The sequence below is a fragment of the Megascapheus bottae genome, chromosome 2, assembly GCF_031878675.1.
Source record: "Megascapheus bottae isolate mThoBot1 chromosome 2, mThoBot2.hap1, whole genome shotgun sequence".
Lineage (NCBI taxonomy): Eukaryota > Metazoa > Chordata > Mammalia > Rodentia > Geomyidae > Megascapheus > Megascapheus bottae.
The window spans coordinates 84,472,651-84,484,742 of NC_143510.1; the positions used below are offsets into that span (position 1 = coordinate 84,472,651).

Sequence of the window (12,092 nt, forward strand, 5' to 3'; positions counted from 1 at the left end):
CTGAGGATCATAGTTCAAAGCCAGCCCAAACAGAAAAGTCCCTGAGACTCTTACCTCCGATTAACCACTTGAAAACTGGAAGTGGTACTGTGGCTCAAAGGAGTAGAACACTAGCCTTGAGCTGAAAAAGCTCAGAGACAGTGTCTAGGACCTGGTTCAAGCCCAGACTGAGATGTAACTCCAGTGGAAGAGACCAACTGTGAATGGAAAAAGCTGACAGAGAATGAGAGACCCTGAGTTCAAGTCCCCCTTCCAGCACCAAAAAATTAAGTGCTCTTAGGATAAAAAGAGAGTTTCTACTTATAACTAGACAAAGCACGTCTTATTTGAAGACCTCTAATGAAGATGAAGTGTGTTTCAGCAGTAGGATCGCGTGTACTTGGGTTAGACTCCCTTACCATTCGCACAGCCTTGTCCAGTTCACAGTCATTGAATATTATAAGTGGAGATTTGCCACCAAGCTCAAGGGAAACTTTCTTCAAGTTGCTCACAGCACAGCTAGAGGAATATAAATGGGATATGAACATTTAGTGTCTATATTTGTCTGCTTCTTCCTCAGTTCTGCTTTTCTAAACATTAAGTTACCACTTGGCATGGAAAACCTAACAGCCTCATGGCGGGAAGAGAGAAAAGGAAAGAGAAGAGGATAGGGGGAAATGGGAGGAAAGGGAAGCGGGAAAGCAAGGAGAAGAAAGGGAGTGGAGGGCAAGAGGAGAGGAGGAGAAGGAAGAGGAGGGGAGAGGAAAGGAGAGACTCTGTTGCTTTCATCTTGTTTAGAATTGGGATCACCCAACAAATTGTGTCTTATTTTTCTTTTTTAAATTAAAAAAAATATGTGTCTTATTTTTCTTTCCAACTATCATTTTAACAATTTTCAGTGCTATTAAATTAATTCTATGAACACTGTTATTCTGACATACTTTACTAATCATTATAGCAATTTTTAAAATAATGATTATTGTGTTTTGAGAATCTATTTTATATGTTGTCCAGATTTATTATATAAATGTATAGATTTGTCACACATAGTTTTTCAGTGTCTTCCATAGGGTCAAGAAAAACAGTTTGGGCCACAGTCTTACTACAGAAAATTTCTTGTTCTAGATTGTGACAGCTGCCACTGAGTAGGATAGGAAGTTAATGCAGCTCTGGTTTTTATTAACTGGAAGCTTTAAAGCTTCAAGACTTTGTATTCTATTGCCTCAGTATCCTGCAATAATAAAATGGACTTCTACATTCCATGTGTTTTTTCCCCCTCACTCTGAAAGCCCTCTGTTTATATCTAAATAGAAAGCTGGTTTAACAGGCTTATTACCAAAGGAGTCACCAGTACCTCTTCATGATTTGTTTGCCAATCGTGGTGGAACCAGTGAAACCAAGTTTGCGGATATCAGGATGCTCAGAAAGACGTTGTCCAGCTATGCCTCCTGTGGAATAAGACCTGAACTGTATCTCCACGAATGAAAACATGACTCTGGTCTTGATTATATTAGGGTATCTAGGAATTCACTGAAGTGAACTAGGAAGCTTTCCTTTAAATCTCAAGTTTTACATTTTTAGTATAAAAAAATCACATCCTGCATACAGTTGTCAGCCCCACAAATGCAGATGAGTGTTGTGGTTTGAATCTGAAGTGTCCACAAAGCTCCATTATTGTGGCTTGGTTGGCAGCTAGCTGAACTTTTGGGGAGTGGTTGGGTCCTGAGGGTTCTGACCTAATCAGTGGGCCAATCTCTTGATGGATTCACAATCTGAAGGTACTACTAGGCAGTAGTGAAGGATAAGAGGCAGAGCTTGGATGAAGCCAGTCATTGGCTATATGTCCCTGGGGCTAAGTCTTACCATGGCCCTTTCTTTATCAGCTCTGTTCTCTACTTCCTGTCTGTCATGAGGTGAGCAGTTCTCCTTTGCCACGTGGTCATGATGCCATGATGCTCTGGCAAAGTTCATGGGGCCAAGTGACCATGGTTTGAACCCTTGAGATCATGAGCCAGAACTAATCCCTCTTTTTAAACTGTTTCTGCCAGATATTTGGCCACAGGGTTACAGAATCTGATTAATACAGTGAGTAAGCCCTGCTTGTGCTTTTCCAAAGAAGTTAACTCAAAATCAGATAGACTACGTTAGGGGAATTTTACAGCATAATCCCCTCTACTCCATGTCCCCACTGTACATTTCTACTTTGAAGAGTCTCAGCACCTGGTAAATATGTGTTTACTTAGCAAGCTATATTTAGTTTTAATCCAGGTCTTAACCCAGCAGGAAAATAAGAAATCAGCCACTCCTACGGCATCCTTTGGTTATAACAGAGTGGGTCATTTGAGGGCTTACCTGAGCCAGGAATGATGTTGATAACCCCCTTCGGAAAGCCAGCTTTCACAGAGAGCTCTGCAAACTTCAGAGCAGTCAAGGGCGTGACCTGACAGAGACAGACAGCAATTACCATCTTTAGACTCTGGCCTGGGCTATCCACTAGTGCTCAGCTTCCCTTAATCGCTATCCAAACGCTCATTTGATTTTGATTTTACAGTGTCTGGGTTTTATTTTAATACAATTTCAGACTCACAGCAAAGTAACCAAAATAGTATAAAGAATTTCTTACCTATTTGTTACCCTGACCCCTCAAATGTTAATCTTTTGCATATCTGCTCTGCTTTCTTTTTACATGTAAATATATAAAGGAGACTGATGACCTACAGGATATAATCAGGGTAAGGAAAGCACTGTTTAAGATAGATAGGAGATCCTGTTTGTCTTTTTCCTATACACATTTCTTAACACCAAAAAAGTCATCTACATAATCATAGGAGAATTTTCAAAATTCCCTAATTGTTCTAGTGATGTCTTATATTACAAAAGAAAGTCAAAGATCATGCATTGCATTCAGGTTTTTTTGTCCTCCCTTCATCTGGGAGAGTATGAATTTTCTGTTTGATTACACTGACAGTTTTGAGGGGAGACAGGATAATTATTTCACTCAGTGTTCCTTACCCTGAGTTTGCCTAATGTTTCTTTTCTTTTCTTTTTTTTGCCAGTGCTGGGGCTTGAACTCAGGGCTTAGGCACTGTTCTTGGGCAATTTTTGCTCAAGGCTAGCACTCTGCCACAAGAGTAACAGCACCACATCCAGCTTTTTCTATGTATGTGGCTCCGGGGAATCGAACCCAGGGCTTTGGGCATACTAGGCAAGCAAGCTACCACTAGGCCACATTCCTGGCCCAGCCTAATGTTTCTTCATGATTAGATCCAGGTCATGCATTTGGACAATAATCCCATCCATGCCCAGAGGATGCTGGCTTTTCTGGGCATCATTCTTGAGGCAGGTGCTGTAGAACAGGCCCAGGCCTGGACATGTTAACTTCGATCACTTTGTAAATGTTTGACCCTTTTCCAACTCTTATTTCTAAGTCATTGTTTTACCCTTTGTAATCAACCTGCCTGCACTTATTGTAATTTGTGCTGTCCCCGAGCATGGGAGGACTAGAGATTTACATTATATGTGAACAGTATTTTGGACATGAGTAGGTCATTGCTAAATATGAGGATAATAATATCACCAGAACTTGTTAGATCTGGATCGGACTACCCTAGGTCAGGGGGATCTGCCTTCTGCATGTGAAGCCAGGAGGGACTCTTTCCTGTGTGCAATGAAGTAGCCCTTGTGAATCCAGTGCTCTCAAAAGGCCCACACTATGTGATTTCATACCATCCTTGCTTGCTATTTTCCAGTAAAGACCCTCCGACATCAAATGGCAACTCCGTGTCTTTAATTCCGACATTAAAAGCAACGTTAGCTGGGTGCTAGCCTTTAACACCTCACCTGCGCCGGCTTGAGCACTAAAGTGTTACCCGCTGCCAGACAGGCAGCGCTCTTCCAAGCGAGCATCATCAGCGGGTAGTTCCAGGGGATGATAATGGCGCAGACACTGCAGGGAGAGAGCCCACATCCTTACTGTCTCACACTGATACCACCATGAGTCACTGGACAGGGCTCTCCTCATCTTACCCGATGGGCTCCTTCTTGGTGAAAGTCAGATTGCGATTTGGACGGGCTTGGTTGATTGGAATTGTAGAACCCTATAGGGTAGGAAAGGTTGACAGTTATTTTACTAACCTAAATGGATAACCTCAAAGGATCTATTTTCTGATCTCTTTATTTTTCCTTGGCTAATATGAAAAGGCGCTGTTCATATCCTAAGAAATAGTTTCCTACCCAGAAGGGACTACTTCTCAAAATAATTATGAGACAGGAAAACAAACATAATTCTAAGTCAATCATCTTCCATTTCCCAGTTTCTGCACATGGCCTAGAATGTGAATTGCTTGCCCAATATCCATTTTCCTACCTTTCCTTAGTAGTAGAACCCCAATATTGACAGAGACGGCACTATGCCCAGATAAAATACTCTTTTCTAGTCTCCATAGCAGATAGAGGTGGTCAGTGGCAAATAAAAGCACAAAGCACTGGAAACTCCTTTAAGGGTAGCTCCACTGCCTCTTTCTTCCTATTCAGAATATTGCTGTAATGGCTGGCACTGTAGTGGTTATCATGACACCATGAGACAATCTTGAGGACAGTCAATGGTAATAACAATAGCCCATAAAAGAGAGAGAGAGGGGAGGAGGCTACATCTCATGTACTAGCTCTAACTATCTGTCGTTAGACTTTTTGAAAGGGAGAAAAATACACTTCTGATTTGGGGTTTCTGTTATATAGAGTCAAACTTAATTCCAAGTAATTCACAATAGTAGTCTTTAAATAAAACTGTTTGTCTGGTCTGCCAAGAGAGATAAGATTGCTATTATGGATATATGTATACACACTTCTTCCTGAAACCTTGCAGCCAGGTTCTATTAAGGGATGCTGACTTCTTTTTACATAAGAAACATAATATAGTGCATACTTCCTACATTATCTCCCATCCACAGTAAGGTCTTGGGAATCCTCCATAATTGAATGCATTAATATTTAATCACTCTAAGTGGTATCCATAAAGATTACAAATAGATTTGTGTTCATTCAAGTCAGGGTTTGGTAGCAAGAGAGTTTGAACCAATCAAATCCATTTTTGATTCTCTTTTCTCTTATTTTACTATTAACTTTTATATTATCTTTAAATAGCTATACAAAGGATCTTCAATTTATTAAATCCACTGATAAATAATAGAATGTATCTTGGACAATATCATCTCTTTAATCATTTAATCAGATCAGTTTGAAAAAAGAAGCCAAACACGTAAGAACCTTGATCTTAGAATTCCTAGCCCCCACAGTCATGAAAGAATAAATTCCTGTTCTTTATAAATTATCCAGTCTTGGGTATTCTGGTAGAGTAACACAAAACAAACTAAGTCATGTTATTTGGTAAGAAAAGCTATATAAAAGTTGATATAAAAGTATCTACTACAGAGTAATGAATGTTAGTCCCTTTCCCTTTCCAAAGAACATTTGAGCTCACCTGAATTTTGTCACACCAGCCAGCAAAGTATCTGAAGGTTTGCACAGACATTCCTATGTGAGTTTTCAGAGCCAACGTATAGACAGCCCCTGAGTCCAGGGCTTCAATGGTGGCCAGCTCTTCCTGATTTTCTTCTAGTAGGTCTGCAAGTCTGTATGGTCAGGAAATACATTCACTGGCTGCCCAAATCTCAGTTTGGGCAGAAAGACTGTGACACTTGTATTTCCAATAAAATATTCAAATAAAAATGCCAGAAGTGGCATTGTGGTTCAAGTGTTAGTGAGTGAGCCTTGAGCAAAAGCAGCTGAGGGATAGCATCCAGGTCCTGAGTTCAAACATCAGGACCAGGAAGAAGAAGAAGAAGAAGAAGAAGAAGAAGAAGAAGAAGAAGAAGAAGAAGGAGGAGGAGGAGGAGGAGGAGGAGGAGGAGGAGGAGGAGGAGGAGGAGGAGGAGGAGGAGGAGGAGAAGAAGAAGAAGAAGAAGAAGAAGAAGAAGAAGAAGAAGAAGAAGAGGAGGAAGGCGGCGGCGACGATGGGGAAGGGGAAAGGGAAGGGGAGGGGGAGGGGGAGGAGAAGGAAGAGGGGGAAGATGAGGAGAGCATATCACCTGTTTTATGGGAAGCACAACAGCAGGGTGTGGTTAAGGGGCTCAGTTTCCCAGCTCTCTGGATAGTGAACCATGTCTCAGCAGTTGCCATGTCCCCTTACCTAAGACCACTTTAGGTGCTCTTCTGCAGCAGTGTGCTGCCCAGCTTCTCCCTGTTCCTCCGGAGCCGGGAGGAGTGGCAGCTTCCCCCTCCCCACTGCTAGCCCTGCCTTGCGTGCTCCATCATCCCCTTATGAGATTCTCTTGACCTTGCCCACATCTTGGTATATTGAATGCCCCCGCCCCCTGAATGCTACTAGAGTCCTACCCGTTACAAGCAATAATACATATACCAGGAATTCCTCTATATGAGATTTCATATGATTTGGCTCATAGGAGATATTAGAAGGTCTCAGACCAGTGTTTCTAAGAAAAACAAAACAACCCTCCCCCCCAAAAAAACAAAACATACCTGTACATCAGTCTTCCTCTTTCTCTGGCATTCATTCTTCCCCATTCTCCATTTTCAAAGGCATCCTTGGCTGCTGCTACTGCTTTGTCAACGTCCACCAGAGACGCATAAGATACTTTGCAGATTGTCTAATTCAGGTGAATATAAATAGGTCACATATGGTTCTTGGACCATTGTTGTATTAATAGGAAAACCAAACATCATTTACAAAATCTGGAAGATTTTTTTTTTGTCAGTCGTGGGGCTTGAACTCTGGGCTATCCCTGAGCTCTTCAGCTCAAGGCTACTGCTCTACCACTAGAGCCACAGCACCACTTCTGGTTTTCTGGTGGTTAATTGAAGATAAGAATCTCATGGACTTTAGTGCCTGGGCTGGCTTTGAACCAAGATCCTCAGATCTCAGTCTCCTGGGTAGCTAGGATTATAGGCGTGAGCCACCAGCGCTCAGCTAAAATCTGGAAGTTTTTTGTTTTTTAGATTTAAAATGTTTATTTGGAGGTCAAGAGGTATAACTCAGTGATTTAGCTGGCAGGATGTTCTAGTTTCTATTCCAATAACAATTGATAAAGTAAAACAAAAATCTGTTTAGTTTAGAAATCATTCAGATTTTATACATACACATAAATATAAATTGCTATACCATTCTTCATTGTAAAAGAGAGAAAATAGCCAGACAGCTTGATGTACTGGAAGGTTTCATAAAAAACTGGTCATACAGACAGGCGCCGGGAGGCTCTCACCTATAATCCTAGTTAATCAGGAGGCTGAGATCTGAGGATCACAGTTCAAAGCCAGCCTGGACAAGAAAATCTGTGAGATTCTTATCTCCAGAAAAGCAGAAGAGGCACTGTGGCTCAAGTGGTAGAGCACTAACCTTGAGCAAAAGAAGCTCAGGGACAGTTCCCAGGATCTGAGCTCAAGCCTCAAGACAGACCCCCATCTTTCCTCCTCCCCCCCCCCAAAAAAGAGTAGTAAGCATACTTTCTCAAGCCTGTATACCGGAACTGAGAGGTAGGGCCCCATGTGAGCTGAAATATACTTCCTCATACTATATTTCCGACCTCTGATAGGGGAAGCCCAAATCTGAAGATTTTGGTAAATTCCAAGGTACTTTTTCTCTTATAGGTTCCATATTAAAAGAATACCCTCGTACACCATAGCTGTGTACCAAGTTCCTCATAAATTCCTATCCTGTGACCACTCTTTAGCATTAACCACTCTCAGGATAAAATAGCCGAAAGCAAGGCATGAAGTGTGGCCAGATAGAGTCCTTGGGGTCAGAGTGACAAAGTGGCTTGCTAAGACCGCCCATTTTCTCACCGTGTACTAGTTCATTACTCACAGAGCCATCTGTTGGGTTGATGGTATCATAAGTCTTGCCGTCATCCGCGTCCATGAACTGCCCATTTATGAAACACTGGTATGGCATTTTAACTGTCATTTCATTGACTTCCTTTGAAACCTGAGGGTTATGGGAACAGATTCAAGGATGTCAGCGTGTAGCCACTTTTACCAAGTAGCAAAAATGCTTATTCTCTAATGCAGAGTAAAACGTTCAGTGAATGGCATTCTAGTTCTCACTATCTAGAAGGGACATGGGCCTTTGGATGCTTTGTGGTCACTGAGGCAGGGAGCTGGTACCTGTGACCACAGAAGCCTCTAGGCTAGGTTTGGCTTTCCTTCCTCAAGCAGATGGTCTTATCAAGAAGGGCCACAAGACAGTGCAGACACTGCCATCTAGTGGTAGCTTTGAGGAAACATAGCTACTGCTTTCCTCTTTGGAAATGAAGTCATTATTAGGTCTCATTTTACGTTGGTACCATTTGAAGTTTTCCAAGTTCCTCTCAGTTTTCATTCTCCTTCTGTTACATGAGTGTTAAATTGTTACCTTTATCACTGGCTAATAGTAGTCAAAATGAAAAGGACACTAGATAGGTACTTGAATTCACAAAAGCACACTGGCAAAAGTAAATGCAGAAGATGGTATACAAATATTTTTGTCTTTAACATTTTCCACCTATCTAATATAAAATACAAATTGCAAAAGCACCAACTATAAAACTGTGCTAGCTTATAATGCACACAGTAGGGATTTGTATGAGAGTAATAGCACAAAGCAGGGGTATGGAACAGAGTTCTATGACAGTGAAGCTTTTCTATACTACTGATATACTATAAACTGGTATTGGTTAACTAGTTAAGCTGAACTAGGTTGTTTTAAACAAAAATATTCATTGTAATTATCACGGCAACCAGTAAGAAGCTAAGTGAAACACATTGTAAAAGAAATAATGAGCGGCCAGGAGTATGGCCTAGTGGTAGAGTGCTTGCCTAGCATGCCTGAAGACCTGGATTCAATTCTTCAGTACCATGTACATAGAAAAAGCCGAATTGGTGCTGAGGCTCAAGTGGAAGAGCATTAGCCTTGAGAAAGTCCAAGGACAAGTGCGCAGACTCTGAGTTCAAGCCTTAGTACTGGCAAAAAAAATGAGAAGGCTGGGGATGTGGTTCAGGTAGAGTGCTTGCTTAGCATGCATGAAACTCTGGGTTTCATTCTTTTTTTTTTTTTGCCAGTCCTGGGCTTGAGCTCAGGGCCTGAGCACTGTCCTTGGACTTTCTCAAGGCTAGAGCTCTACCACTTGAGCCTCAGCACCACTTCCGGCTTTTTTCTATGTATGTGGTACCGAGGAATCGAACCCGGGTCTTCATGCATGCTAGGCAAACACTTTAACCACTAGGCCAAACTCCCGGCCCCTGGGTTTCATTCTTTAGTACCACATAAACAGAAAAGGCCAGAAGTGACATTATGGTTCAAGTGACAGAGTGTTAGCCTTGAGCAAATGAAGCTCAGGGACAATACCCAGGCCCTGAGTCCAAGGCCCAAGATTGGCAGGAAAGAAAGAGAGGAGAGGGGAAAGGAGGGAGAGGAAGAGAGAAAGGGAGAGGGAGAGGGAGAGGGAGGGCAGAAGAGGGAGGGGGAATAGGGAGAGGGAGGGGGGAGTGAGGGAGAGAGAAGGAGAGGAAGAGGTGGAGGGAGAGGGAGGGTGGAAGGTTAAAATGACAATAACTATTTCATACATAAGGCCATGAAAGAAGGACATAGGGTGGAAAAGGCATCAGATAGAAATAGCAAAAGAACAGACATATTAGTCTTCAAAATTAAACCCCATTCCATTATTAAGAAAGTGGGGCCATTGTTCTGAACAAGGCTCTTCTCTTTGTCTTGCTAAACTCAAGCCAAAGGAGAGGTGGGATAAGTGAGAAGATTTTCATACCAGAGCTCATAGAAAGCTAACTGACTGCCAGCAAACTGACTGGTGGTGAAGAACCAGAAAACAACTCTGAAAGCTCTTGGTTCTGAAAGCTGTTGGTGAGCACGCGCCCTGTCCTGGAGGGATGAGGAATCTCACAACTTAAGGCATGGCATTGTTCAAAATCAGATGTCATTAGAAGCCCACTAACCTTCTGATTCACAACTCTAGGTTTCATTTTCATTCATGTGTGAACATATATATATATATATGTTATATATATGATGGATGGATATAAAAAGGTTATAAACATAAAACTGATGGTTGCAGGCTCAGCATTCTCTCTCTCACACACATAGATACATGTATTATACACACACACATACATATGAGGATATAAAGCATTAATAAAAGTCAAAAATGTTTCAGTAAGCTGGGCGCAATGGCTCATGCCTGTAATCTGAGCTACTCTGGAGACTGAGATCTGAGGATCAAGATTAGAAGCCAGCCTGGGCACAAAAGGACCTGAGACTCTTATCTCCAATTAATCTCCAGAAAATGGCAAGTGGGGCTTGGCTCAAGGATAGGGCGGTAGCTCTGAGCTGAAGAACTCAGGGACAGGGCCCAGGCCTAGTTAAAGCCCCATGACCCACAAAAAAAAAGTTTCACCATATGTTTCAGCAGTTTATAACTAATTATAAATAAACCTGCTAAATTTTCCAGACAATACCAGCATCTGGATTTTAAGAGGTAACATTCTTACTGGCAGCAGCTATATAGTGGAAGCTTTTTTTTTTTTTTTTTGCCAGTCCTGGGCTTGAGCTCAGGGCCTGAGCACTGTCCTTGGACTTTCTCAAGGCTGGAGCTCTACCACTTGAACCACAGCACCACTTTTGGCTTTTTTCTATGTACATGGTACCAAGGAATCATACTTGGGCCTTCGTGCATGCTAGGCAAGCACTCTACCACTAGGCCAAACTCCCCGCCCTGGTGGAAGCTTTTTTATTTTTGTCAGTCATGGAGCTTGAACTCTGGGTCTGGACACTGTCCCTGAGCAATTCAGCTCAAGGCTAGTTCTCAACCATTTGAGCCACAGCACCACTTCCAGTTTTCTAGTCATTAATTGTAACTAAGGGTCATAGAGTTAGGTGCTGGGGCTGGCTTTCAACCTTGATCCTCAGATCTCAGCCTACTGAGTAGCTAGGATTATAGACATGGCCCCCAGCATCTGTCTAGGAAGCATTTTTATCATGGATTCCATCCATTCTCTGCACTTGTCCATGTTGTCCTATCTGAATAGCATGCGTGTACATGGTTGAAATGGTTTCCATTTTTTCTCCCATTACTACCAAGTGCATTTTAATATCTGCTAATAAAGTATGTTAAACCATAAAAAGGAACTGTGTGGAAAAAAATCCACAGACTCAGAGAAAGTCTTTGGACAGCTGTATCTAACAGGAATCCAATATCCAAAATATCTACAAGGGACTCTTACAACTCAACCAGAAAAAGACAACCCACTTTTAAAAAAGGGGATGAAGCACTTTTGCTGTCCCTTGGTTATCTCATATTGTTACACTATCTCACTTTGTTACCTGATATATCGGATACATTTGTGTTTGGTTATCTGAAATTGGATAGGGAAGGGGGGGACAAGAAGAGGGGTGGGGGTGGGTGGGAGGAAATGGAGACCAAGACATGTGAAAGGGTATCGATGTATGGGAATTAATGCACCATCTATCTGGCAAATATCATGTAACCCTTCTATTAATTACAATAAAAATATATGAAAAAAAAGGGGATGAAGGATCTGGGTTTTGTTTGTGTTGGTTTGTTTGTGTTTTGGAACAGAGTTTCACTATGTGGCTCAGGCGGGCCCCCAAGTGCTGAGATTATAAGTGTGTGTTTCACGCCCAGACAAAAGGTCAAAATAAACATCTCTCTAAAGAAAATAGATGATGTCCAATAGGCACATGAAAAGATAGCCATTACTCATTGAACATAAATAAATTTTAAAAAATCTCATTCATTCCATTCTGGGGTATTTATCCAAGAGTGTAGGAAATCTTTGTAACAGTTTAATTGTTAACAAGGTGAAGGGGAAATAACCCAAACGTACATCAACTAATGAAAGTACAGACACCCTTGCATGCCCCATGCAATGGAGGATTTGGCCAGTAGGGGGAGTAAAATGCTGACAGGTTCCACAATGGGGACCAACCTTGAACATACTCTGCCAATGGAAGGAGCAGATGCTGCAAGAGACACATGCCACAGGAATCTACTTATATGCAAGGTCTACACATGGTGAGTCCATCAACACAG

The 12,092-nt window shown here is 41.9% G+C and overlaps 1 protein-coding gene across 2 annotated transcripts in view; it reads right to left on the reverse strand.

Annotated features, from left to right (window-relative positions):
• Aldh1l2 (aldehyde dehydrogenase 1 family member L2) overlaps positions 1 to 12,092 on the reverse strand; it is a 45,549-nt gene that overhangs the window by 10,790 nt on the left and 22,667 nt on the right. For both annotated transcript variants that reach the window (XM_090328548.1, XM_090328550.1), the window contains 8 exons: positions 7,859 to 7,978; positions 6,517 to 6,644; positions 5,459 to 5,609; positions 4,006 to 4,076; positions 3,820 to 3,925; positions 2,332 to 2,419; positions 1,334 to 1,427; positions 399 to 498 (listed from right to left, as the gene is read on the reverse strand). In XM_090328548.1, coding sequence (XP_090184674.1) covers positions 399 to 498; positions 1,334 to 1,427; positions 2,332 to 2,419; positions 3,820 to 3,925; positions 4,006 to 4,076; positions 5,459 to 5,609; positions 6,517 to 6,644; positions 7,859 to 7,978 — 858 coding nt within the window. The remainder of the gene's footprint in view (positions 1 to 398; positions 499 to 1,333; positions 1,428 to 2,331; positions 2,420 to 3,819; positions 3,926 to 4,005; positions 4,077 to 5,458; positions 5,610 to 6,516; positions 6,645 to 7,858; positions 7,979 to 12,092) is intronic.